The sequence below is a fragment of the Mustela nivalis genome (genome assembly GCF_964662115.1).
Source record: "Mustela nivalis genome assembly, chromosome: 16".
Taxonomy (NCBI): Eukaryota; Metazoa; Chordata; class Mammalia; order Carnivora; family Mustelidae; genus Mustela; species Mustela nivalis.
This window is the reverse complement of record NC_139035.1, coordinates 51,139,914-51,165,776: the sequence shown is the minus strand read 5'-3', so window position 1 is coordinate 51,165,776 and position 25,863 is coordinate 51,139,914. Positions and strand designations below refer to the sequence as shown.

The following is a 25,863-nucleotide window of genomic DNA, read 5'->3' as shown; positions in this document are numbered from 1 at the left end:
CCGCTCTTCTTTCTGCTTGTGCTCACTCCCTTATTGTCTCTCTCTCTCAAATAAATAAATAAAATCTTTTTAAAAATTAATAAAGATAATGTAAGCTGAGAAAAAAAAGAATTAAAAAAAAAAAAAAAAGAGTGTCAGAGAAATGTGGGACATTTTAAGTGTATGGACATGCATTCTAGGAACACCAGAAGGAAAGAATAGGAAAAAGAGCAGGGAGAAAAAAAAGAAAAAAGGTCATAGAAATAATGGAAATAACTTCTTAAGTCTATTAAAAAACAACTTACACATCCAGGAAGATCAACAAACTCTGAGTAAAATAAACACAAATCCACAAGTTGACACATCATAATAAAAATATTTACAGAAAAAGGAGGGACACCTGGGTGACTCTGTTGTTAAGTGGATGCCTTTGGCTCAGGTCATGATCCCAGGATCATGGGATCGAGCCCCACATCGAGTTCCCTGCTCGGCGAAAAGCCTGCTTCTCCCTCTCCCACTCCCCCGGCTTGTGCTCCCTCTCTTGCTGTGTCTCTCTCTGTCAAATAAACAAATAAAATCTTTAAAAAAAATATTTACAGCAAAAGATAATGAGAAATCTATAGCTGTAAATGAATATATTAAGAAAGAAAATGGGGCACCTGGGTAGTGCAGTCGGTTAAGGGCCAAACTCTTAGTTTCAGCCCAGGTCTTAATCTCAGGGTCATGAGATCAGTCCCCCTTCTGGCTCTGCACAGAGTCCACTTGATATTCTCTCTCTACCTCTCCCCCTGAACCCCCTCCTTAAATGAATAAATAAATACTTAAGAAAAAAAGAAAGAAAACACAGAAAAAGGAAGAACTGAACTTAAATGAAACTAAAGGATGAAATAATAAATATTGAAGGGAAGATTAGTGACATAATTTAAAAATCAATAAAGAAAAATCAATAAAATCAAAAGTTGGAAAAAAAATCAACAAAATTGACATACATTTAGTTGGGTCGACCAAGATAAAAAGAGAGAAGAATTTAATAACTAGATCAAAAATAAACAAGGAGAAATTACCATTGATCTTACAGAAGAAAAAAAAAATAGTAGAGGATCACTATGAACAATTATGCATCAAGCTAGACAATTCAGAGAAATGGAAACATTCTTAGAGAAACACAAATTACCAAAACCAACTCAAGTAGAAATAGACAATCTGAATAAAACTATAACAAGTGAAGAAAATAAATTAGTAATGAAAAACTACCCACCCAGAAAAGCTCAGGCCCGAATGCTTCCACCATTGAATTCTACCAAATATTTAAAGAATAATCAATACCTATTTTTCACAAACTCTTACACAAGGTAGAGGAGAAAGAAAAACTTTTCAACTCCTTTTATAAGGCCAGTATTAGCCTGATATCAAAACCATAGACATCACAAGGAAACTATAGATTAATACCTCCTATAAATATGGGTGTAAAAAATCCTCAAAAAGATACCAGCACCTCAAACCCAGAGTTAAAAAAGAAATATACATCATGACAAGTGAAATTTATTCCAAGAATGCAAGTTTGATTTAATATCTGAATCAATTAATTTAATATACCATATCAGTAGAATAAAAATAAAAAGCATATGACCATCTCAATAAACATGGAAAATACATGTGAAAAAAATAAACTTTTCATTATAAAAACACTCATCAAACTGAGAACTGAAAGGAACTTTTCTACATGTTAAGAACATCTATGAAAAACTCACTGGTTAACATACTTAATGGTGAAAGAAAGGATATTTTCTTGTCTAAATCATGGAAAAAAACAGAGTTCCAACTCTACCTATCATTATAAGAAGTCCTGGGCTAGGATGATTAGGCTAGAAAAATAAATAAAAATCCTATCAACTGGGTAGGAAGAAGTAAAGTTATCTCTGTTTGCAGAGGATGTGTATGAAAAATACTATAAAACCCACTAGCAAGAAACTAATTAATTAGATAAATTTAGCCAAGTTTCAACAAAATCAATTAAAAACTCCACATTTGCTGTACGTTTTCTGTAATGGTTAATTTTGTGTGTCACTTTGATTGGGATGTGTGGTGCACAGATATATGCCTGAACATTTTTTGTGGGTTTGTCTGTTTTGTGTGACTTCAGATAAAATTATCATCTGAGTGAGTAGAGTGGGTAGCAAATGTTGCTCTTCCCAGTGAAAATATGCATCGTTGAGTCCACGGTGGGCCTGAATAGGGGGAAAAAAAAAAAAGAGAAAGCAAGAATTTGGTCTCTTCTTGGCTGCTAAGCTGGTATACAAGTCTTTTGCACTTAGACTGGGATTACATCATCAGCTTCCTTGGCTCCAGGACCTTTGAACTGACTGAGGCATACATCATTGGACCCTTGGTTCTCAGGACTTCAGGTTTTGACCGGAACTGTTAGGTAGCAGCTAGACAAGAACAGTGAAAGGAATCCCTGGGAATACCCCTGTGGTCAGCAAAACCAGTCAATATCCTCCACTGAAGGATGACATAGCCTACAGGCACTCTCCCTAAGGAGACCTTTAGGTCTCACCTTGACCTTTAGGTTGTTATACAGCCATTAACAAAAGTCAGCATTGCGCTTATAGCCACACCCTCCATGTGAAAGGTTGCCAAGACAGTTCTAGTACAAACCTTATAGGGTCAAAAACGACCCCTCCCAATCCGTGGCAGAAGTCTCCCAACTGATTAGAAGCAGCCTCCTTTGGAGACCATCCTGTCTATGACGCAAGATCTGCTCTCATAAAAGGAAAAGACCCCTGCAGTCTGAGGGCAGTTGCCAACTCTGGGCCCGCCTTCTGAAAATTCAAATGTTCTGTTGCTTTAATAAAATTGTCTTCTGCTTTCATTTGGGGCACAGATCTCTAATTCTTCGTTGCCTTGGTGTCAAGAGTCTAGACACAACACTTTTTGAGCAGACAGAACTATACCGGCAGAGGTCAGACCGTCACTCTCAGTCTCCATATTCCACCAATTCTTTATAATCTATTTCTCTCTCTATCCTCTTCCTCTCTCTCTGAAATCTCTAACTGGTTCTGTTTCTTTGGAGAACCCAGAAAATACATTTTCTATGAACAATCCAAAAGTGAAATTAGAAAAAAATTCCATTCATGGTAGCATCAAGAAGAAAAAAATAATTTTAGGAATAAATATAATAGACGAAGTTCAAAAATTGTATTTGAGAACTACAGAATGCTTTTGAGATAAACTAAAAGGTCCAAATAAATGAAAAATCATGGGAATGTACATACATGTACATACTAGAAAACTTAACATCGGTCACATGATATTATTACCCCAAACTAATCTACAGCATCAAAGAAACCCCTATCAGGATCTCACAATATTTTGTTTTTGGCAGAAATTGATAAGCCTCTTTTAAAATTCATATGGAATTATAAGGAACCCAGAAGAATGAAAGGGGCACCCTTGCTTCTTTATATCAAAAATTGCCACAAAGCAATAGTAATCAAAACATTGTGATTTTGACAGAAGGACAAACATTAAGTTTAATGAAATAGGATTGAAAGTCTTGAAATAAATCCATACATCTATAATCAACTAATTTTTGACAAGGATGCCAAAAATCGTAAATAGGGAAAAGAATAGTCTTTTTAAACACTGATGCCAGGACAACTGGAAAGCCACATGCTAAAGAATGAAACTGGATTCTTCCTTCAGGAAACAGGAGTAAATTTTAAGTCTTTGAATTTGGCAAAGGAATTTTAGATATAATATCAGAAGCTTAAGCAACAAGTGAAAACAAAATAGATAAATTGGACTTCCTCAAAATTAAAAACTTTCGTTGTTCATAAGAAAGTAAAAATGCCACCCACAGAAAAGGAGAAAACATTTGTTATTTATATATCTAATGAGAGAATTGTATCTATAATACACAGAGAACTGTTACAATTCAATGATAAAAAAGACAAAATCCAAATTAGGAAATGAATGAAAGATCTGAACAGATATTTCTATAAGGAAAATACACAAGTGGCCAATAGACATATAAAAAATGTTCAGTGATGTCATTAGTCAAATGCAAAACAAAACCCCACTGAGATACCATGTCATACCCACTAGCATGTGTAGATCAAAGATCATAACCATTGTTGGCAAGGTTATAGAGAAATCAGAGTCCTTGGATGTTTTAGGGGGAACGTAAAATTGTGTGGCAGTTTTGGAAACAGTATGTAAGTTCCTCAAATAATTAAACAGAGTTACCACATGACCCAGGAATTACACTTTTAGGTATATATATCCAAGAGAAGTGAAAACGTGTCCACAAGAAAAGTTATACACAAATGCTGATAGCAGCATTATTCATAACAGCCAAAAAGTAGAAACAACTCAAATGTCCCTCAACAGATAAATGAATAAAGTATGTGTTAGATCCATAGAATGAAATATTCTTCATATTTCAGCCATAAAAGGTGAAAAATGTTGATTCATGCAACAGTTTGGATGAAGCTTGGAAACATTAAGACATGTGAAAATGGGCAGACCCAAAAGTCCACATATTACATGATACTATTCATATGAAAACTCAGAATAGGAAACTCTATAGAGATAGAAATTAGATGGAGCTGGGTGTGGGTGGGTAGAACAGAGGGAGATTGTAGCTAAAGGGTCTTGGTTGTTTCAATTTTTTTTTTTTTTTTTTTTTTTTTTTTTTGTAAGATGATGAAAATGTTTTAAATTTCGCCGTGGTGATGATTGTACACATCTGTGAATATACTAAAAAAACAATTAATTGGACACTTTAAATATGTGATATGGTATATGAATTATATCTCAGTAAGGTTGTTTTAAAAATGAACACTAAATTTACACAAAATCATACCACCTATTATTATGTAGTTGTCTCTTTTTGGCGTAATGCACTGAATTGGGAAGAAGTTCAAGGAATGCTTATAGTCTCTATTTGTTGATTGTAACTATATTTTAATATCATTCATTTCCTCTTTAAAGAACGAAAATACTTAAGAAATAGGGCGCCTGGGTGGCTCAGTGGGTTAAGCCGCTGCCTTTGGCTCAGGTCATGATCTCAGGGTCCTGGGATCGGGTCCCGCATCAGACTCTCTGCTCAGCAGGGAGCTGCTTCCCTCTCTCTCTCTGCCTGCCTCTCCATCTACTTGTGATTTCTCTCTGTCAAATAAATAAATAAAATCTTTAAAAAAAAAAAAAAGAAATAAAATCAAAGTCTTCTTTGTGCATTCAACGAAATATTTGAACTAGACGTGAAGGTTTTTCCCCTTTGGTACTTATTTATAAGAGGTATTTTAGGGCGCCTGGGTGGCTCAGTGGGTTAAGCCGCTGCCTTCGGCTCAGGTCATGATCTCAGGGTCCTGGGATCGAGTCCCACATCGGGCTCTCTGCTCAGCAGGGAGCCTGCTTACTCCTCTCTCTCTACCTGCCTCTCTGCCTGCTTGTAATCTCTCTCTGTCAAATAAATAATAAATAAAATAAATTAAATAATAAAGAGGTATTTTAATTTTTGGAGGAATATTCGCATGTGCACACTGATGTTTATTTCAGTTTTCTAGGGCAGTTGGACTTTTGTAGATCAGGTTCGTTTGGTTGGTTGCAAGGAAACTGGGATCCGGGAGAGTTTCAGTCGGCATTTCAGAACTCTCTTAATAAATAGTGCCAAACACACACACATTCACGTGGGAAAACACACATACACATATACAAATGCAACTAAGAGACAGGGAATGTAGGTATCGCAAATAAATGTAGCCTCCAGGTAAGTTTTAGGCTTATCTAAGGTTTCTCTGCTGATATTTGGCATAGTGACCAGAATAGTGGGCAGCCAAAATGGGCTTAGTGAAATAAACGAGCCCTTTCTTGGTGGTATCACTTGACATTTGCTCGTTTTATATTCCTTTGGAAACTATAAGTTGAATTTATATGTAGGAAGAAATAGAGTTCAAGAGTTTATTGATTTAAAGTATTGCTTGTGAGAGTCTTTGTTCCAGATCATTGTTTCTAATAAACCAGTTTGGAGTTCTACTAGGAAGACATGACCTCTGACACAATGCTATTGACTTTTGCCTCCAATCTCTAAATAAAGGTTAAATGACAACAAAAGATTTGCATAAATTTAGTGATCTAACATTGATAGTTACATTGAAACAACACAAAACAAAACAAACAAACAAAAAACCAAAATCAAAACAGCCTTGTTTTCCTGGATGAAGGCAGGGTGATTGTAATCAACATTTATTATGTTTTTTTATGTCAACTAATTGCTTATCTAATCGTTTTTCATGGAGGGGATAATGTACTATGTAATAATGCAGAGTTATTTAGATGGTTATATAATGACAAGAAAAGTGGTCACATTTTATATAATCTCAAGGATTACTTTGAGAACTTTCTGGCCCTGGTCATATTTAACCTAAGGAAGATGTCCTAGAAGTTGCTAAAGGAGGAAGTGTATTTTACTTTGTTGAATGTTTCCTTGACAAGAATTTTGTTAGGATGGGGCGCCTGGGTGGCTCAGTGGGTTAAGCCTCTGCCTTCGGCTCAGGTCATGATTTCAGGGTTCTGGGATTGAGCCCCGCGTCAGGCTCTCTGCTCAGCGGGGAGCCTGCTTCCCCCTCTCTGTGCCTGCCTTTCTGCCTACTTGTGATCTTTCTCTCTCTCAAATAAATGAATAAAATCTTTAGAAAAAAAAAAAAAGAATTTTGTTAGGGTAAATCTGACGCCCTTTCATAGTCAATCTCCCTCCAATATTCAGTATCTCCTATGAAAGATAAAAGAATACTTGATCAGGGATGTCGAGGGGTGGAATTGTACAAGTTCAACTATGTTGTTTCTGAACTACCACTTGGGTAGATTCACCGGAGAAGTAATAATCTTGTCTCTTTTTTCACAGTTTATGCTGATGGGAGCAGGTTCTGCCTTAAGGGAAAGTGCTAGTTATTTAAGTTTAATCGGCAGAGAACAGTTTGGAAGCCTGTTGTGACAGCTTCTTTAACATGAGGACTTGAAATAAGGCTTATATTTTAACTTCAGTCTTGGTGGTTTCTTCAAGTACTTTTTAATTGCTTCTCAAGTTTCTAATGGGGAAGAAAGATACATCATACTGGAGCCCATGCACTTCACCAGGAAGTAATGCCAGAAAGGTAATGGAGTCCATAATAAAAAATTGAAGTGTCTTAATACCTCTAGAAAGTCTCTATGACCTTATATGAGAAAGAAGCTAATGTAATACAATATGGTGTTATTTATTTATTTATTTATTTATTTATCACGGGACAGAGGGAAATAGGACAAAATGGCAAAAGCTAAAAGGAAGGACTTGCAATAATTGTATTTAGGATGTAGAAAATCACAAGACACTATCATTCTCGACCTAACAGTGAAAGTAAGTCAGATAAACTCAAATTCAAAGTGTTTGTTTAACTCAAGAACAGTGGATACTATAAATGAACTGAATCCAGAAGGATTAGCTCTTTCTGGGAGGAAAGGGAGACATGGCTGCGGTCATCACCAGATGCAATAGAGCGGGAAGAGGTTAAATCTGCAACTGTAAAGATAAAGAGAAGTTAGGAAGAAAAAAATATTTATCGGCGGTATTTGTGATCTGATGGATTAAAATACCAGAAAGCCCCAACTGGCTGACACCACCCAGTGGAATGGTCATGAGCCTTTACTAAGTACACCGGGAGGGTATATGGGTGACCCGGTGCAAAGCAGCAAAGCTGAGAGAAATCTCTCCAAAGCGTACAGGCTTTCCCCAAGGATAAGGCTGTGGCAGCCAACAGTCGGAGCAGAACAACACAACTGGGAGAAACCCCCCAAGGTACTTTTGTTTTTCACCAAGTATGGGGCACAAAATGGGAAGAGCCGATAATGATGTTTCTGAGGTATTCTAAGCTTTGACCAAGTACCAGGCATTGAATTTCTAAATGCCAGGGACAGGACAGCAAGGAGGAAAATCACCTTCCAGTAGAAAGCCAGGACAAGACTGGAGTGCAAAGATAATTCTGCAGGATTCCAAGAGATTCCTACTTATTTCTTAGAGCATAAAAATTCCCCATGACTCAAAAACCTGGTAGTTGGGTTGAAAAAAAATGTGGTCCTCTGAATCTCACTCTTGACCAGAACTTAAGCTCTTCTAAATGCAAAGAACTGATGCTTCCTTCAGAGCCAGATGTAAGTTGATTAAGCTAGGTTTTCAAAAAAAGTGCAATTCCAAATTAGTCTGATTCAGCCACACGTAATAGAAGCCTAATAGAAGAAGTATGCTTATTTTCACAGGAAATAATATTTACTTTAATGCTTTCCATATTTTTGTGGTTCTTTTCTGTTTTTATACACAATGGTAAATAATAAAATGTGAAAAGGAAGAAATGTGAACCCAATGGGCAAGACAGGCAAGTCAACGGAAAAAACTCAGATCTGAATGAGAGGTTGAAATCCCCAGACAGGAATTTTAAAATAATAATGATGATGCTAAAATAGCTAGTAGGAAAGTTAGGCCCAATATACAAAATCAAGTAGAGAATTTCAACGAAGAGAAACTATAAAAAATAAACAAATATAAATGGTAGAAAGGAAAAATATTATATCATAAATGAACAAATTATTTGATTGGCTTTACATTAGACAATGCAAGTAAGGAAAAAATGAATAAACTCAAAACTCAAAGCTATTAGAATTTAATCAGACTGAAGAGCAAAGAAAAAAAAAAGAATGGTAATGTGAATCAGGACAAGATTGTAAGGAAAATATCAAACAGTCTAGCCTGAGAGCCTCAGAGGAGAAGTCTTGAAAGGAGGGAAAAAAAACACATCAAGGCATATTACAGTCAATCTTTTGAAAGACCAAACTAAAAGGAAAACCTTAAAAATCTGCCAGAGAAAGTGAAGCATTGCATTCAAGATAAAATTGCAGTAATGAGGGCTAACTACTCATCAGCAAAAAATGGAGGGCAGAAGACAATAGTATGATTGAGAACTAGAGACACACAAAGAGAGAGGACACTTTGGGAGATGGATGGATATATGCATATATGTATGGGTATACATACATGTATTGTCATGTGTGTACTTAAAGTAAAATAATGAAAATAATAAAATAATTAAATACTAGCTTTTAAGGGTTTTTGTTTGTTTTTGTTTCAGTATGCAAGACTTTTAAATCTTTTATCAATTATAATTTCAACTTCTTTTTTTAAAAGATTTTATTTATTTATTTATTTGAGAGAGAGAATGAGAGAGAGCATGAGTAGGGGAGGGTCAAAAGGAGAATCTGCCCACTGAATATGGAGTCCCCAGGGGATTTGATCCCTATCCTCCAGGATCGTGACCCAAGCCAAAGGCAGTCGCTTAACCAACTGAGCCAGCCAGGCGCCCTTTAATTTCAACTTCTGATTTTTGCTAGTAAATAGAAATATACCTGGTTTAATAAATTAATCATGTATGCTATAACTAATATCCCCTTTTAATGTTTGGTAATTAAAAAAACATTCATTGGATTTTCTACAGAAACTCATGGCTTCTGTGAATAAAGTTTAAATCTTTTAAAATCTGAATTTTGATTTATTTTTATTTCTTGATGGCACTGGTGGGAACCTATACTATAATATTTACTACTAGCATGTTCCATATTATTATTAACAGGAAGTTTATATTATTCTACTACACTATACAGGGTGATAGCCAAAATCCTTGCCTTGTTCCTGAACTTAAGGAGAGTAAAGTATTTACTCTCCTTACTTTTTTACTCTCTTTTTACTCTCTTTAAAGTATTTACTCTTTTACCATTAAGTATCATCTCAGCTACATAAAGGTTTTTCATATAGGCTTTTTATCAAGTGGAGGAAGTTCCTTTCTCTTTCCAGTTTTCTAGGAGTTGTGTGTATGTTTTTTTAATCAGAATCTTATGTCAGATTTTTCCTAAAGATGTTTCTTCATCTTTTGAGAAGATTCTGTCATATGTCTATCTATCCATCATCTATCTATCTCTATATGTACCTTGTTGATATGATAAATTACATTGGTTGAATTTTTTTTTTTTTTTTTTTTTGACACTGAGAGAGAGAGAGATCACAAGTAGGCAGAGAGGCAGGCAGAGAGAGGAAGGAAAGCAGGCTCCCTGCTAAGCAGAGAGCCCTATGAGGGGCTGCATCCCAGGACCCTGGGATCATGACCTGAGCTGAAGCAGAGGCTTTAACCCACTGAACCACCCAGGCACCCCATATTGGTTGATTTTTAAATGTTATTCACCTTAAATTTCTAGGATAAATCCCGAGTAGTCATGATGAAGAATCCTTTTGGTATATTGTTAGTTTCAAATTGCTTACATTTTAAAAATATTTATTTCTGAATGAATGGAAGATATTGGTAGTTTTATTTCCTTATGGTAACTTTGTGTGGCTTTGATATCATAGTAATGTGAATTTAAAGATTTTTTTTTAAACTCTCTTGAATGTTCTGGAAAAGGTGTGTATATTATTACTTTTTCCTTAAAGTATTTGTTAGAATTCAATAGTGAAGAAATTTTGGCCAGGAGTTTTCTTTGCAGAAAATGTTTTCAACTAAACATCCATTTGCTTAATAAATTTAGGGGCAAAGTATTTATTCTTGAATGAACTTTAGAAACTTGTGTCTTTCAAGGAATGTGTCCACTAGTTTTCAAATTTATAATCACAAAGTTGTTTATGATCTGTCCTTGTTAACATTTATATCAATATCAGTATAATTTACACTGATAATCAGTAACCTCTCTTATTCCTGATATTGGTAATTTGTCTATTCACTATTCTGTTTCCTGATAATTCTGGTTAAATGTTAATCAGTTTTATTGATACACGTTAAAAAGAAAACAGCATTTGGTTTCATTTCTTTCCCTATTGCTTTTCTTTCTTTCTTTCTTTTTTAAGATCTTACTTATTTGTCAGAGAGAGAGAGAGCACAAGCGGGCAAAGCAGCAGGCAGAGGCAGAGAGAGAAACAGGCTCCCCCCTGAGCAAGGAGCCCAATGTGGGACTCGATTCCAGGACCCTGAGATCATGACCTGAGCCGAAGGCAGCGGCCCATCCAATTGAGCCACCCAGGTGCCCCTCCCTATTGATTTTCTGTTTCCTACTTTATTGATTCCTATTTTGATTATTTTTCTTTTCACTCTTCTGATTACTTTGGATTTAATTGCTCATCTTTATCTTTCAATTAGTATGGAATTTTTGGTCATTATTTTATCACTTTTTTCCCCTAATAAAAATATTGTTTCTGGCAAATAGCCCCCTAAGTACTTTTTTTTACCAATATTTGATTGATTTTGATATGTTGTATTTTCATTATTTTATTCAGCTCTAAATAATTCCTCATACCATTTTTGACTTTTTCTCTGAATTATGGGTTATTGGGAAATCTCTTATTTAGTTTTTCAATATTTGAGAATTTTCCAGATAACTGTCTATTATTAATACATGCTTTACAAGGCTTGAATGATAGTATTGTTTAAATCTATTATTCTCTTGCTCATTTTCTCTCTACTTATTCTGTCAAAGATTGAGAGAAGGCTGTTAAAATCCCTGACTATAATTATGGATTTCTTATTACATTTTTCTCCCCTATAATTTATTGTTTCATGTATTTTGAAACTATGCTACTAGGGGCATAAATGTTTAGGATTATAGTTACCTCTGGATTACTAACTAGTTTTTCATTATGAAATGATTTTGTCTCTGGTAATATTCTTTTCTAATACATATTTTTCTTACATTAAAGTAGTCACTCCAGGGTTAGCATCATTTTAGTTTTAACTTATTTTTAAATTCCAGGTAATTTTCTTGTAGGTGACGTAAAGTTGGATCTTCCTTTATTTATTCTTTAAATTTTATTTTATTTACTTTTTAATCTGATGTGATGATGGAGATAGGAGGGGCTAGGCTATTTTATTTTGTGAGATTATTGATATAGTTAAAGTCTGTTACTTGGTTTTTGTTTTCTATCTTTCTCATCTATCCTTTCATTTTTTAAAATTTTCTCACTTCTATTGAATTAATGTTTAAATAATTCTATTATGTCATTTTTTATCAGCTCTATTTTGTGATTTTAGTGGTTGCCTTAAGATTCATAGTATACATTCTTATCATCTGTCTTCAAATTATATTACACCATTTCATGGATAACAATAAAGCCACATAAGCATGTACTTTCATTCCTCCTCTTCTGGTTTCATAATACTGTTAGGCTACTATTTATTCCTACATACACTGAAACTTCACAACACATTGATTTTAATTTTGTTGAAAGGAATGATTCTTTTTTAAAGAGACTTAAATAATAATAATTAAAGACAGCCTTACCCATGTTGGTACCCCTACCATGTTTCTTCACTCCTTGTGCAGACCTCATATTTCTGACTGGCATCATTTTCCTTCTTGACTGAGAGACTTCCTATATCATTTCTTTAGTTCAAGTCTGCGGGGGAAATTCTTATGGATTTTTTTTTTTTAAGACTATTTATTTATTTATTTATTTATTTTAGAGAGAATGAGAGAACACGCAGGAGGGGCAGGGAGAGAGAGAAAGAATCTCAAGCAGATTCTACAGGGATCATGGAGCCCCATGCAGGGCTTGATCGCATGACCCTGAGTTCATGACCTGAGCCAAAACCAAGAGTTGGACACTTAGAGACTGAGCCACTCAGGCACCCCAGAATTTTTGCAAATTTTATACATCTGTAAATATATTTTCCTTTTTTTTTGAGACATTTTTCCTTAAAAATAAACTCTAATTTAACAGAATTCTAAAAAATATTTTAAAGATCACACGTCCACTGTTTTCTCACTTGCATTGTTTCCAAGAAATATGCTGTCATCCTTAGCATTGTTCCCCTGTACCTGATCCTCATACCACGTTAACTTACATCTAAGCACTTACCATCTTAGTAAGCTTTATGTGAGTAGCTGTCTTTATCCATGCAGGAACTCTCCTGATAACTAATGAAAGCTAAGATATTCTCTTTAATATTTGTTCTGCACAATTTGATTATGAAGTGTTTTAGTCGTCATTTTCTTGACGTTTCTCATGTTTGCTTTCTCTTGAGTTTCTTGGATCTATACGTTTTAAATACTGATCAACTTTGAAAACTGAACATTAATTCTTCAAATATTTACTTATTTTTTTTTATTTTGCCTATGGTGGACAGATTCTCAAGTGGCTCCCAGAATCCCTCCCTTATGGTGTGTACATTCTTCCGTAATCCTTTCCCATTGAGTAAAGGATGGGAACTGTGACTTGTTTCTCAACACAGAATACAGCAAAGGTGATAGAATGTATGTGATTATATAATTATATGCCCATAGTTACATTACATAACATCGTAATATTTTATAATGACTCTCTTCCTTGCTGAACATGAATAAACAAATTAAGTAGTTGTAAGCTGCCATATGGTATGGGTTCGCTGGCAAATAATTGAATGTCACTTCCCACCAAGTGCCAACTAAGATCCTCACACGGACAAGGAACTGAATGGTGTCCATGGCCATGTAAGCTTAGAAATGAATCCTCCCCAAGTTGAGAATAAGATGAAAATCTAGCTCAGGTGGACACCTTGATTGAAGAAACCAACTAATCCATACCTGGGTCATTGACAACGCCTGCCCCACCCCCCAAATCAGAGATGATATTGTGAGGGTGCCTGAGTGGCTCAGTGGGTTATGGTCTCTGCCTTCAGCTCAGGTCATGATCTCAGGGTCCTGGGATCGAGCCCCATGTCAGGCTCTCTGCTCAGCGGGAAGCCTGCCTCCCCAACTCTCTCTGCCTGACTCTCTCCTTACTTGTGATCTCTGTCTGTCAAAGAAATAAATAAAATCTTAAAAAAAAAAGAGAGAGATGATATTGTTTTATTTGATATTGTGTTTTGTTACACAGCAGTATTGTTACACAACAGTCAGTATCTAATACATGCCCCCTTCACCCTTGTCTTCCTTTGAGACTCTAATTACACATATTCTTAGCTGCATGAAATTGTCTCACAGCTTACTGTTTATTGTTTTTCACATTTTTTTTCTGTGTGTTTCATTAGAGAGTAACTGTGTATACTCTATGTCTCTGTGTCTCGATTTTACAAATCTTATCTTATGTCATGTTGTAGGTTTTTAATCTTATCCTGTGTATTTTTTATGTTGAAGATTATAATCTTCATCTCAATAAGTTTGATTTGGTTCTTTTTATACCTTCATGTCTCTACTTTTATTTTAGTATATGTAAAATGCAGTTATAATAAACATTTTAATATTCTTATCTGCTAATTCTAATCTCTTTGTTCATTGTAAGTCAGTTTTAGTTGGCTGAATTCTCTCTCCATTATTGTCTGCGTTTTCTGCTTCTTCATTGTCTGGAACTTTTAAATTGTTAACATTTTGAATCTTACTTTGTTGCATGTTGGACATGTTTTTTTATATTCCTGTAAACATTCTTGAGCTTTGTTCTGGAATGTTGTTCTTGAAAACAGATTGATTATTTGGGATCTTATTTTTATAACTTGTTAGGGTCAAGAAAAAAACTGTCTAAAATTATAAGTATACTGCATTTTATTGGCTTCACCTTATTGAGCTTCACAGATGCACAATTTTTACAGATTGAAGGCTTGTGGCAACACCTGTTGGGCAAGTGTATTGATTCTATTTTTCCAACAGCATTTTTCTCACTTTGTGTCACTGTGCCACATTCTGGTTATTCTTGCAATATTTCAAACTTTTGCATTATTATTATATTTTTTATGGTGCTCCATGATCCGTGATCTTTGATGTTACTACTGTAACCATCTGGGTGGTGGGAAAACACAAACTGCAACCTTAATTAATAAATATTTGTGTTCTGTTTGTTCCACCAACTGGCCCTTCCTGTCTCTCTCCCTTCTCCTCAGGCCTCCTCATTTCCTGAAACACAACAAAATTGAAATGACTCCAATTAATAACGCTGCAGTGACCTCTTAGTGCTCAAGTGAAAGGAAGAATTGCATGTCTCTCACTTTAAATCAAAAGCTCGAAATGATTAAGCTTAGTGAGAAAGGCATGCCCTAAGCCGAGATAAGCTGATATCTAGGTCCCTTACATCGAACAGCCAAGCTGGGAATGCAAAGGAAATGCTCTCGAAGGAAATTAAAAGTGCTACTCAAATAAAAGCACAAATGCTGGTTGGGGGGTGTAGATAAGGCAAAATAGCTTTACTGCTGATAAGGAGAAAGTTTGAGTGTGTAAATAGAAGGTCGGATCAGTGACAACAGTTCCTTTAGCCAAAGCCTAATGCAGAGCAAGGTCCTAAGTCTGTTGTATGTTGTATGTCCATACAAATCTATGAAAGTTGAGAGAACTGAGGAAGTTGAAGAAGAAAAGTGAAAGTTAGTAGAGGTTGGTTCATGAGGTTTAAGGAAACAAGCCACTGGGGCACCTGGGTGGCTCAGTTGGTTAGGGTCTGCCTTTGGCTCAGGTCATGATTCTAGGTCCTGGGATAGAATTCTGCACTGGGCTCCTTGCTCAGCAGGGAGTCTGCTTCTCCCTCTACCTGCTGCTCCCCCTGCTTGTGCACGCTCTCTCTCTCTCTCTCTCTCTCTCTCTTTGAAATAAATAAAATTCTATAAAAAAAAAAAAAGAAAAAAGAAAGAAAGAATCCATTCGTGTAATAAATACAAGGTGAAGCAGCAAGTGCTGATGTAGAAGCTGCAATAAGCTGTCCAGGAGATCTAACTCAGGTCATTATCAAAGGCGGATACACTAAACATCAGATTTTCAATGGAGTTGAACAGCCTTGTATCAGAATATTTTCTTTAGGCCTTTCATTGTTAGAAAGGCTTCACAACTTCATAACTTCAAAAGACAGCTGACTCTATTGTTAGGAGCTGATGCAGCTGGTGACTTTTAGTTGAAGCCAATACTCATTTACCATTCTGGAAATCCTAGGGCCCTTAAGAATTATGCTAAATCTACTCTGCTTTGCTCTATAAATGGAACAACAAAGTCTGGACAACAGTACATCTGTTTGCAACATGGTTTACTGAATATTTTAAAACCACTGTTGACCTACTGGGAAGAAAAAAATCTTTTCAAAATATTATTGCTCATGGACTATGCACCTGGTCACCCAAGAGTTTTGATGGACATAAAGAAAATTAGTGTTTTCTTGTCCACAAACATAACATCCATTCTGCACTCTCTGGATCAAAGAGTAACTTTGACTTTCAAGTCTTATTATTTAACAAATACATTCCATAAGGCTATAATTGCCATAGATAGTGATTCCTCTGACGCATCTGGATAAAGTAAGTTGAAAACTTCTGGAAAGGAATCACCATCCTAAATGCCATTAAGAACACTCATGATTCATGAGAAGGGTTCCCAATATCAATGCTAACATGAGTTTTGAAGAAATTGATGTCAGCCCTCATCAATGACTTTGAGGAGTTTAAGACTTCAGTGGAAGAAGTAAGATGTGGTGGAAATACCGAGAAAACTAGAATTAGAAGTGAAACCTGAAGATGTGACTGAATTACTACAATCTCATGACCAAAATTTAACAGTCAAAGAATTGATTGTTTTGAATAAGCAAAGATTGTGGTTTCTTTAGGTGGAATCTATTCCCAGTGAAGACACTGAGAAGACTACTGAAGTGACAATAAAGATTTAGAATATTATATAAAGTTAGTTGACAGAGCAGCAGCAGGGTTTAAGAGGACTGACTCTAATCGTGAAAATTCTATTGTGGATAAAATGCTATCAAACAGCATCACAGGCTACAGAGAAATAATGAAAGGAAAAGTTATTCAGTGAGGTAAACTTCGTTTTTCCCTTATTATTAAAGACTGTCACAGCCACCTCAGCCTTCAGCAATCATCACCCTGATCCAGCAACAGCCATCGACATCAAAACAAGACCCTCCACAAACAAGAAAACTATGACTCCCTGAAAGCTCAGATAATGGTTAGCATTTTTAGTAATGAAGTGTTTTTCAATTAAGGTATGTACATTTTTTAGACACAATGCTATTTGCATACTTAATAGATAAGAGTATAAGGTAAACATAAATTCTATATTCACTGGAAACCAAAAAATTCATTTGACTCTCTTTATTGTGATCTTTACTTTACTGCAGTGGTCTGGGATCAAACCCACAATTTATTTCAGATGTGCCTGTATTCCTTATAACTGAGGCAGGCCTTTTGTCAGTGCTCCACAAATGATTGTTTCTATTTTGGCTTGTAAAAACACTTTTCTAGGCCCTATGTGATTGCCAGATACTGTTCTCTAATCCTGTACTGTGGTTTCTTCCCGGGTGTCTGGTAATTTTCTCATATGTATACACGCAAAAGTATTCTGTTAAATACCCAAGGCAACTCTCTGCAGTTCTCTGGGGTTCTGTTCCTACGCTGCTTTGCCCTTTTTGGCATTCTACCCAGCAAACTAGAAGACACCAGGTCTCACTAAACTCTGAGGTTTTCCCTCAACCTATGGAATCTTTTGGTCTCTTCTAGGATTTTCTTTACCTGCACCACAGGGAAACTCTTTCAAGACAATAAGCTCGGTGGTCATAGAGCTCACCTTGGTTGTTCCCACCCCTCAAGGATCACTGTCCTTCGTTGCCTGTTCTTCAGTGAGAACTTCTTCAGTGAGAAGAACTTTTAAGTTCTTCTTAAAATCAGTGTTTTCATATTTTTTAATCTTTTCAAAAATATATTGTTAGGTAGGAAGGTGCACTCAGTCTCTGTTCTTCCATCTTTGTTAGAAGCAAGTCTATTTAGTGATTTTTAATTTTATTTAATATTAAATACATCTATTAATTTAGGTTTTTCAGGCTTTTTCATTTTTCCTTTTTTTTGGTAAGTGGAAGAGATAATTTGGTCAGCACTTAGTCATGACACAGAATATATAATTATAAATAATTAATGACAAGAAGTATAAACACAAATGGGTTTTGATTAAAGATAATATGACAACTGAGATGTAAGGGAGCATAAAACATAGTATGATGGACTTAAGGACTATAGCTTTTGGCACGGGAAATAACTTATACTAGTAACTCAGCTGGAAAAGTGGAGCAGAAGGAAACAGAGGCAGAAAAATATCATAAAAGGAACTTTTAATATTTTTCCTGATTTGTATAATTAAGATGTAACATATACTGGGTAATGTACGGAAGTATTGAATCATATATTGTACACCTGAAACTGATGTAACACTGTATGTTGATTATACTGGGATTACATTAAAAAAATAAAAGGATTTAATCTAAATAGTAAAGTTTAATTTGATTTTTCTAATTTACCATCAGCTATTTTGACTAAAAACAAAAACATAATAGACAGATTCTGATGCTGCTTTCTATCAAATTAGGCCTTTGTCAAAAGTAGAGAAAGCTCATCACAAAGAAATAAAAAACCTATAACAAAATGTAGAAAATTATTATCAAGAATATGAAATTTCTGAATATTTAAAAATATGAATCTCAATTATTTAAAAATTATAAATTTATCATGATACTAAATTTATATATATTAATTATTTTGGAATAATACATTATTCATTTAGGCTAAAAAATATTGGGAACAAGTAAACACATATACACAAAAAATTGCAGATATACTTTTGTGAGTTTGAAGAAAAAGTCAGAATTATTAAAGGTATTAAGTTAAATTTATGATTAGTATTGTACCAAGACACTTGAATTTGAACGCAAGTTAAAATGTTTATGCTAAGCAAGGTAAGTCAATCAGAGAAAGACAATTATCATATGATCTCTTTGATATGAGAAATTTGAGAGACAGTGTGGGGGTTCTTGGGGGGGAGGGAAGGAAAAAACGAAACTAGATGGGGTCAGGGAGGGAGACAAACCATAAGAGACACTTAATTTCACAAAACAAACTGAGGGTTGACTGGAGGGGGTGTGGGAGGGGGAGCGGGCGGTTGGATTATGGACATTGGGGAGGGTATGTGCTATGGTGGATGCTGTGAATTGTCTCAGACTGATGATTCATAGACCTGTATCCCTGGGGCAAAGAATACATTATATATTAATTAGAAAAAATTTTTTAAAAATCCTAAAAGAGTTTACTAAGGAAACCCTTTCTGAAAATGAAATTAATATATGAAATCAAACCTTCAATTATTATGAATGGTTTACATGTAAATTTTCTTATCCCATGTCTTTTTAAAGTAAGTTCTTTGGACACATAGAAATAAAATTTTAAAAATAATTGTAGGTTTTACTGACTTTTTTCTCAAAGAACAAATAACTTACATATCAAAAATGCCTCTTAGAAAGTTATTATCAGAACTCCTTTTATAAGTAGCATTAAAATTTTTAATTTAATGGATTTTTATTATCTCAATAATGTAGATCTAAAGTTGTGGAGCCTCTTCTCAACATCACCTGTAACACTCTTACATAAACTAAGTGACACCAAACATAAGTTAAGCGGATTTTTTTTTTTACCAGGTATGTTGACCCTTAATGTAATTTTAACATATTATTTGTGCTTTCTCCTAAATTTGTTGGAAAAATTTTGTGTACTCCAAAATTTTAAACACCTTTCTTTTTCTGTACAAGAAAAATGCCAGAAATACAATAAATTCATCAGTACTTGTTTTGAAAACATAATAACTGAATTCTTTTAAAAATTTTAAGTATTTGGGGGGCGGGATAGCTCAGTTGGTTAAGTATCTCATCTGCCTTTGGCTCAGGTCATGATCCCAGCGTTTGGGATTGAGTTCTATGGTGGGTTCCCTGCTCAGCAGGGAGCCTGCTTCTTCCCTCCCTCTGTTCCTCCTCCTGCTTGTGCATGCCCTCTCTCTCTCTCTCTCTCTCAAATAAATAAACAAAATCTTTAAAAAAATAAATAAATAAAGGGATGCCTGGATGGCTCTATTACTGAAGCATCTGCCTCCCTCTCAGGTCATGATCCCAGGGTCCTGAGATTGATCTCTGCAACAAGCTCCCTGCTCAGCAGAAGTCTGCTTCTCCCGCTCCCTCTGCTGCTCTTCTACTTGTGCTCTCTCTTTTTCTGTCAAATAAATAAAGCCTTTTAAAAAATCTTTAAAAAATGAAGTAAAATGTTTAAGTATTTGATAAAAAATTTAATTTTATTCACTGCATGTAACCTGATTTTAAGAATATAGAGTATTAAGGAAGTTTTAGAAAATGCACATGACACATGAGGTGATAGATCACATTTTCTCAGAATATATATTTTCATTGCCAATCACTTCAGATTAAATTTATTAGACTATTTCACAATAAACCTAAAGAGTGTGGTAATGTAATCTTTTAGATAGCCTGAGTCAATTGAATTGAATCTTCTGAAAATGGCCAATTCTAGAAATTGTATTTGACATGTTATTGCATTAAAATAATATTGAGAAAGAATATTTGATAAAAATCCTGTTAATTAGGATAATATGGCAGTTAATTAGGCTACATAGGTGTTTGAACCTCTTTTTTCAGAATTTCCAGATGTGTTAATGAATTGCAGCCTATATTTATATTCATAACTATAAGAGATAAAAACACCGAATTGTTCTATCGCATTTTCTAAAAATTGGCTCCTAGTTAACACTATTTGTCCAGCTCTTTTGCGTTTTTGCAAGAATTAGCATGATAAAAGCCGGCATGATTTTGCAGATTTAATTATATTTGTGCTGTTATCTGATAATGATCTTGACTTTCTTTTTTAACCATACTCTGTTTCCTGAATTCTATAAATCAAGAGAAAACTTCACACATTTGTGGGCGAAATGCAATGCCTACTACATAGCACTTCAAACCCAGAACATTTTGCCTTATCAGAGAAACTGTGGATCTTGCTACCTTTAGTTGAAAATTCTGAATATACAAACACTGCACTAAACCTTTAGGGATTTAGTAAAGGGGTTAAGCTCTTGATTTCAAACGTACTCCCAAAGCACTTTGCAGTGAACTATGTGTTCAAGTATGAAGGATTTCAATAGTTGATGCCCTTAGATGCCCTTAGATTCCCCCTACTCTCATCCCATTCCCATTCTCGCCTTCCTATTCTGTTAACTTCCATCTAAGCAATTATAATCTCATAATTGAGAAGAGACATCTTTTATCTGTGTAGGGACGTACTTGGTAACTAATGAAAATAAAAGATACTCTCCCCAGAAAAACGCCCAGGCACATACAGTTATGCAAGCCATGGAGGAACCTGCAGACCTCCTCAAGAGCCTCTCCTTAGAGCTTTTACAGTAACCCAGACAGCAGCTGACCCCACACCAGAAAACACCAATCACTTAAAATTACAACGGCCTCAGAAGAGAACTCCATCCAGACCTAATTAAATCCTGCAAAGTCTGATGGTCCTCCCCTCTTTCCCATTTCCCACTACCTCATCCCTGTACTCCCTACATAATTGTGTGACTTTATTCTTAGTCATGGTGTTATCATTGGCACATACCTCATTTCATTTTTTCCCAATCCCCAGCCACCCTGAACTGCTCCACATGTGGATGGAGTACACACACCCCTTTATCCCACCTGGGGTTGCCAGGCCCTCCCAGACCCGTGGAGCTGGGGTCCAGTACCAAGCTCTTGCATAGAGCTCCTCCTCCGGGGAGGAGGAGGTCCATCAGCCAAAACCACCCCAAGCCGGCAGCTAAAGATGAGCAACACTAAGTCCCAGTTTGGGACTTCCGGGCTTCTCCAGCAGCTAGGGGTCCCTCATGTCTCATTAGAGGAACTCCACGCAGCCAGCCAGGCCCAGTCCTATGGCTGGCGGCCAATAGCCTCCAGCTCTACCTTCAGGGGCAATATGCAAACTTGTGTAGTTTAGTGCTTAAAGACTAGCTGATGCCTTTTGTCCCCAAGATCCTGTTCCTGTGACCAGTCCTCTCCAGACTCATGTCCCATTCCAAGTCCTTGGTGACCTTCTGTTAAGTTTTGACATAAACTGTGAAAGCATACTTCATACTGAGTAAAGTACAAAACTCTATTGCACAATTCTACTTGGTGTTGAGAAAAAAAAAAAAAGTCAATAGCCATATAATAAAGATACTTAGAAAAATGATGTCTTCTATTAGAAAATACACTTTAAGTTACTGTATCATCGAAATTGATTTCTTAAAAAGTCTCTTTGTCCTCAGCAAACTCAAGCTAAATATCTCCAACAATATCCTATCTTACAATATTTTTTAAATTAACCAAAATATCTACATTCACTCTGGCTACAGTTTTATCTATAAATGCTATTTATATGCTTGATTATCCAATATAACAGAAGTCCTACAATCAGAACTAGACTACTATAATTGTATAATTTATATCTATAAAAGTCTTTTTCCCAAATTCATCTACTAACAATATGGAAGAGAGGAAATATTATTTGTGTAACCCATAAGCTAGAGATGTTTCTGTATCACATTTTATTCTCTCCTGAACATCTTACAAAAATATATTCCTTGGACTCATTTTTCCTAGAATTCCCCAAATACTTAAGTACTAGCTTTTTTGATTAACTTATAAAACAAAACATACCTAATAATTTTAAAATTTTAAAGCAATAGAATGATATATTTAATGACTGCTTTTTACATTGATTATGAAATCTTGCAGGTGAAACCTCAAATGCTCTTTATATTTTGTTTTGCTCTTGTTAACTTAGTGCAGGATCACCCTATCACACTGTGATGATTCTTTATTTGGCAATGTCTGTTGACCAAACACGGTAACATGTTGATTTAAACTGCCAGAGAAATGTGTCAAAAACAACCTAATGTTTTAGAAACCACTGTCTGTCTGTCTCTTTCTCTCTCTCTGCCTGCTTATCTCTCTTTAAAAAAATAAAATAAAATAAAATAAAATAAAGGCTCCTTATTCTTATTTTCTCTCAGTTTTGGCAAAGTCAACCTTAGTTATGGTCAGAAGGAAAGGATTCTAGTGAACACATACAATTTACCTACTAATTCTAGACTATGCTGCATCTTGACTTCCAGAAACTTATACCCAAATTCTTGTACTTCTTAATATATTGTTCAAGTATCGGGGAGAGATATTCCCAAAACCAAGACTTCTTAGTGACTTTTGTGTCACGGACCATTTCGAGCCTAATGCGTCACCTTCTCACAATGTTGTTAAATAAATACTATAAAGTATGACTATTCACAAAATAAACTAATGTTATTAAAACAAAGTTTTATCCTCATATTCGTTATGAGGGAATCTGTGCACCCAGACTCTTACACAGTCCAAGTATATTTCAGTTAACCTTAGGGCATTCAAAACCTTGACCCAAAAATCCGGTCACAGATTTATAGACCCACAATTTCATCGACGTCTATTACATAAAGTGTGACAAATGGAAATGCAACTTTTTTTTTTTTTTTTAAGAACATAATTGTTTCAATCAGTGATATATGAAAATATACAGAGATGCATTTTAGAGCTAGGAAAAATCACCGTATGACATCATTTTAAGGTAAACTCATTCGTACCTTAATGGCAGTGGATGCAATTTGAATGTGGTGAAGTCTCCGAAGTGTGCTGTCCCTGTCAATGAAATAGGAAGCGGCCAGTTGATGTAGTGTTTCCAGAGTGACCAACGAGCTATTGGTGCTGGAGTCACTTCCTTCAGATCTCTTGCTCAGCTTCCGCTTGTCCACAAAAATTGTGAGTGACTCCTCTCCTGTATTAATAATACTTAAAATTATTCCATTTTCCACTTAACTTTAATTTTTCCATAATCTGCAGGTGAAGAAGTATAGATTACTGACATAGTAAAACCAAAGAGTGATAAGCAACAAAAGACAAGTTTAACTTTTGTGTTTTTCATGGATATTTCTCACGTGCCTAGGAAGTTACGTGAGCTATTAAAGGCTATAAATATTTATTTGGTAAATGTTGAATAGCTAGCATTTGTGGAACAATTTCTCTAGATTTTATTGACTTTCTCATACAGTTTAGTTTACCTAACACCTATGTGGCACAAAAGCAAATTAAGAACAGAAAATATGTAAATTGAACTTAAGGGGGGGTGCATGATATGAAATCGTACATACTCAGAAATGCTTACTGTGGATCAGCATGACTAATAGAAACATGACCAAGCACATGATTAAACTAGCCATTTAAAAAAATATATTTTATTTTAGTAAACTGTATACTCAACTTGAGACTCAAACTTACAACCCCAAGCTAAGGAGTTGCATGTTCAGGACTGAGCCAGCCAGGTGCCCCTAACCATTTTCAATCGAACCTTGAAAATGCAGAGAAAACATACATAGGCATATACAGTTATGTAAACATATATGAATTAAATTCACAGGTTTCCTACATGTGGCATAACATATAAATATTATGTGTTAATAAGCTTTATGGAAATCATTAACCTCCATGGAAGATTTGGGTATAGACAATGGATTTTTGAAGGTGAAATTTAAAACATAATTAAGTTTTGATTTTTTTTTTTATGTTCAAATGTTGACCAAAAATATCAATGGTATTTAAATTAACACTAAGAACTTTCCGATTCTTGGCTATTCATCTAGCATATAATTGTCAGACTTGATGGTTACTCTTACTCTCAGGAAACCACTGCTCTGGTAGCATTATGCCTATTTACAAATCGGCAAGCCAGTTTTATAAAATATCAAATAAATAAAATAATACTAATTTTAAAATGACATATCCTTGGTGACTATCTAATTTTAAGTAACAGCTTATAAACTGCAGATAAAGCAAGAGCTCAGGTCTATTGATATCAGAAGTAAAGTCAACAGTGCTACTTCTGGAAGGTCCCATTCTCGATTTGTTTTAGGATCCCAACATGCATACTGGACATCAAACAGCCTAACTACAAGAGCTGAAACAAACAAAACAGTGAGCAATAAATTTCTGCTGTTTATCAGCCACTTGGTTTATGGTGTTTTGATAGCAGCCCAAATGGACTAAGATAGCAAGAGACAAGTCTTATTAAGAACAGGACTGGAAGAGATTATGCTGAATGAAATAAGTCAAGCAGAGAGAGTCAATTATCATATGGTTTCACTTATTTGTGGAGCATAACAAATAGCATGGAGGACATGGGGAGTTAGAGAGAAGGGAATTGGGGGAAAATTGGAAGGGGAGGTGAACCATGAGAGACTATGGACTCTGAAAAACAATCTGAGGGGTTTGAAGTGGTGGGGAGGGGGTGGGAGGTTGGGGTACCAGGTGGTAGGTATTATAGAGGTCACAGATTACATGGAGCACTGGGTGTGGTGAAAAAATAAGGAATACTGTTATGCTGAAAATAAATAAATAAAATGTAAAATGCCAAAAAAATAAAAAATAAAAAAAATTAAAAAAAAGAACAATTAAAAACAAAATAGCAAAGATCTTGGTAAATGTAAATGAAAAGGAAACAAATAGTCTTGATATCTGATATTGTAGAATTCAGTCCAAATATTATTAAATGGAAAGAAGAAAAACATTATATAGTGAGTGCTAAAGACTAAGACTTGCCAAGTTGCTTTAATGGCAGCACTTTTCATAATGCAGAAAATACAGGAAATATAGGTTAAAATAGTACAAGAAACTCAAATTAAAATATATTGATATATCACTGTGCAATTATGGAATTCGCCAAAATCCAAAAGTTTGAAGACTTTGCCAAAGCTGTTGGCAAACAGGAAGGAAACAGGCCCTCTGATATATCGCTTGTAGTCATACAAAATGATGTAGCTATAGAGAGAAATCTGGCAATAGTTACCAACAATGACTCAGCAACCTACTTTCAAGAATCTATCCCAAAAAACAATGACTAAAATATGCAAGAGGTTTTTTACTGTGGCTTTATTTGTATTATTTGTAGCAACACAAATACACAATCAGTAAAAATAATGTTACACTAT

At 35.1% G+C, this 25,863-nt stretch overlaps 1 protein-coding gene across 6 annotated transcripts in view; it reads right to left on the bottom strand.

The window, feature by feature from the left end:
- Positions 1-25,863, bottom strand: part of BRINP3 (BMP/retinoic acid inducible neural specific 3) — a 392,688-nt gene that overhangs the window by 162,168 nt on the left and 204,657 nt on the right. For all 6 annotated transcript variants that reach the window (XM_082704050.1, XM_082704048.1, XM_082704051.1 and 3 more), the window contains one exon: positions 23,467-23,657. In XM_082704050.1, coding sequence (XP_082560176.1) covers positions 23,467-23,657 — 191 coding nt within the window. The remainder of the gene's footprint in view (positions 1-23,466; positions 23,658-25,863) is intronic.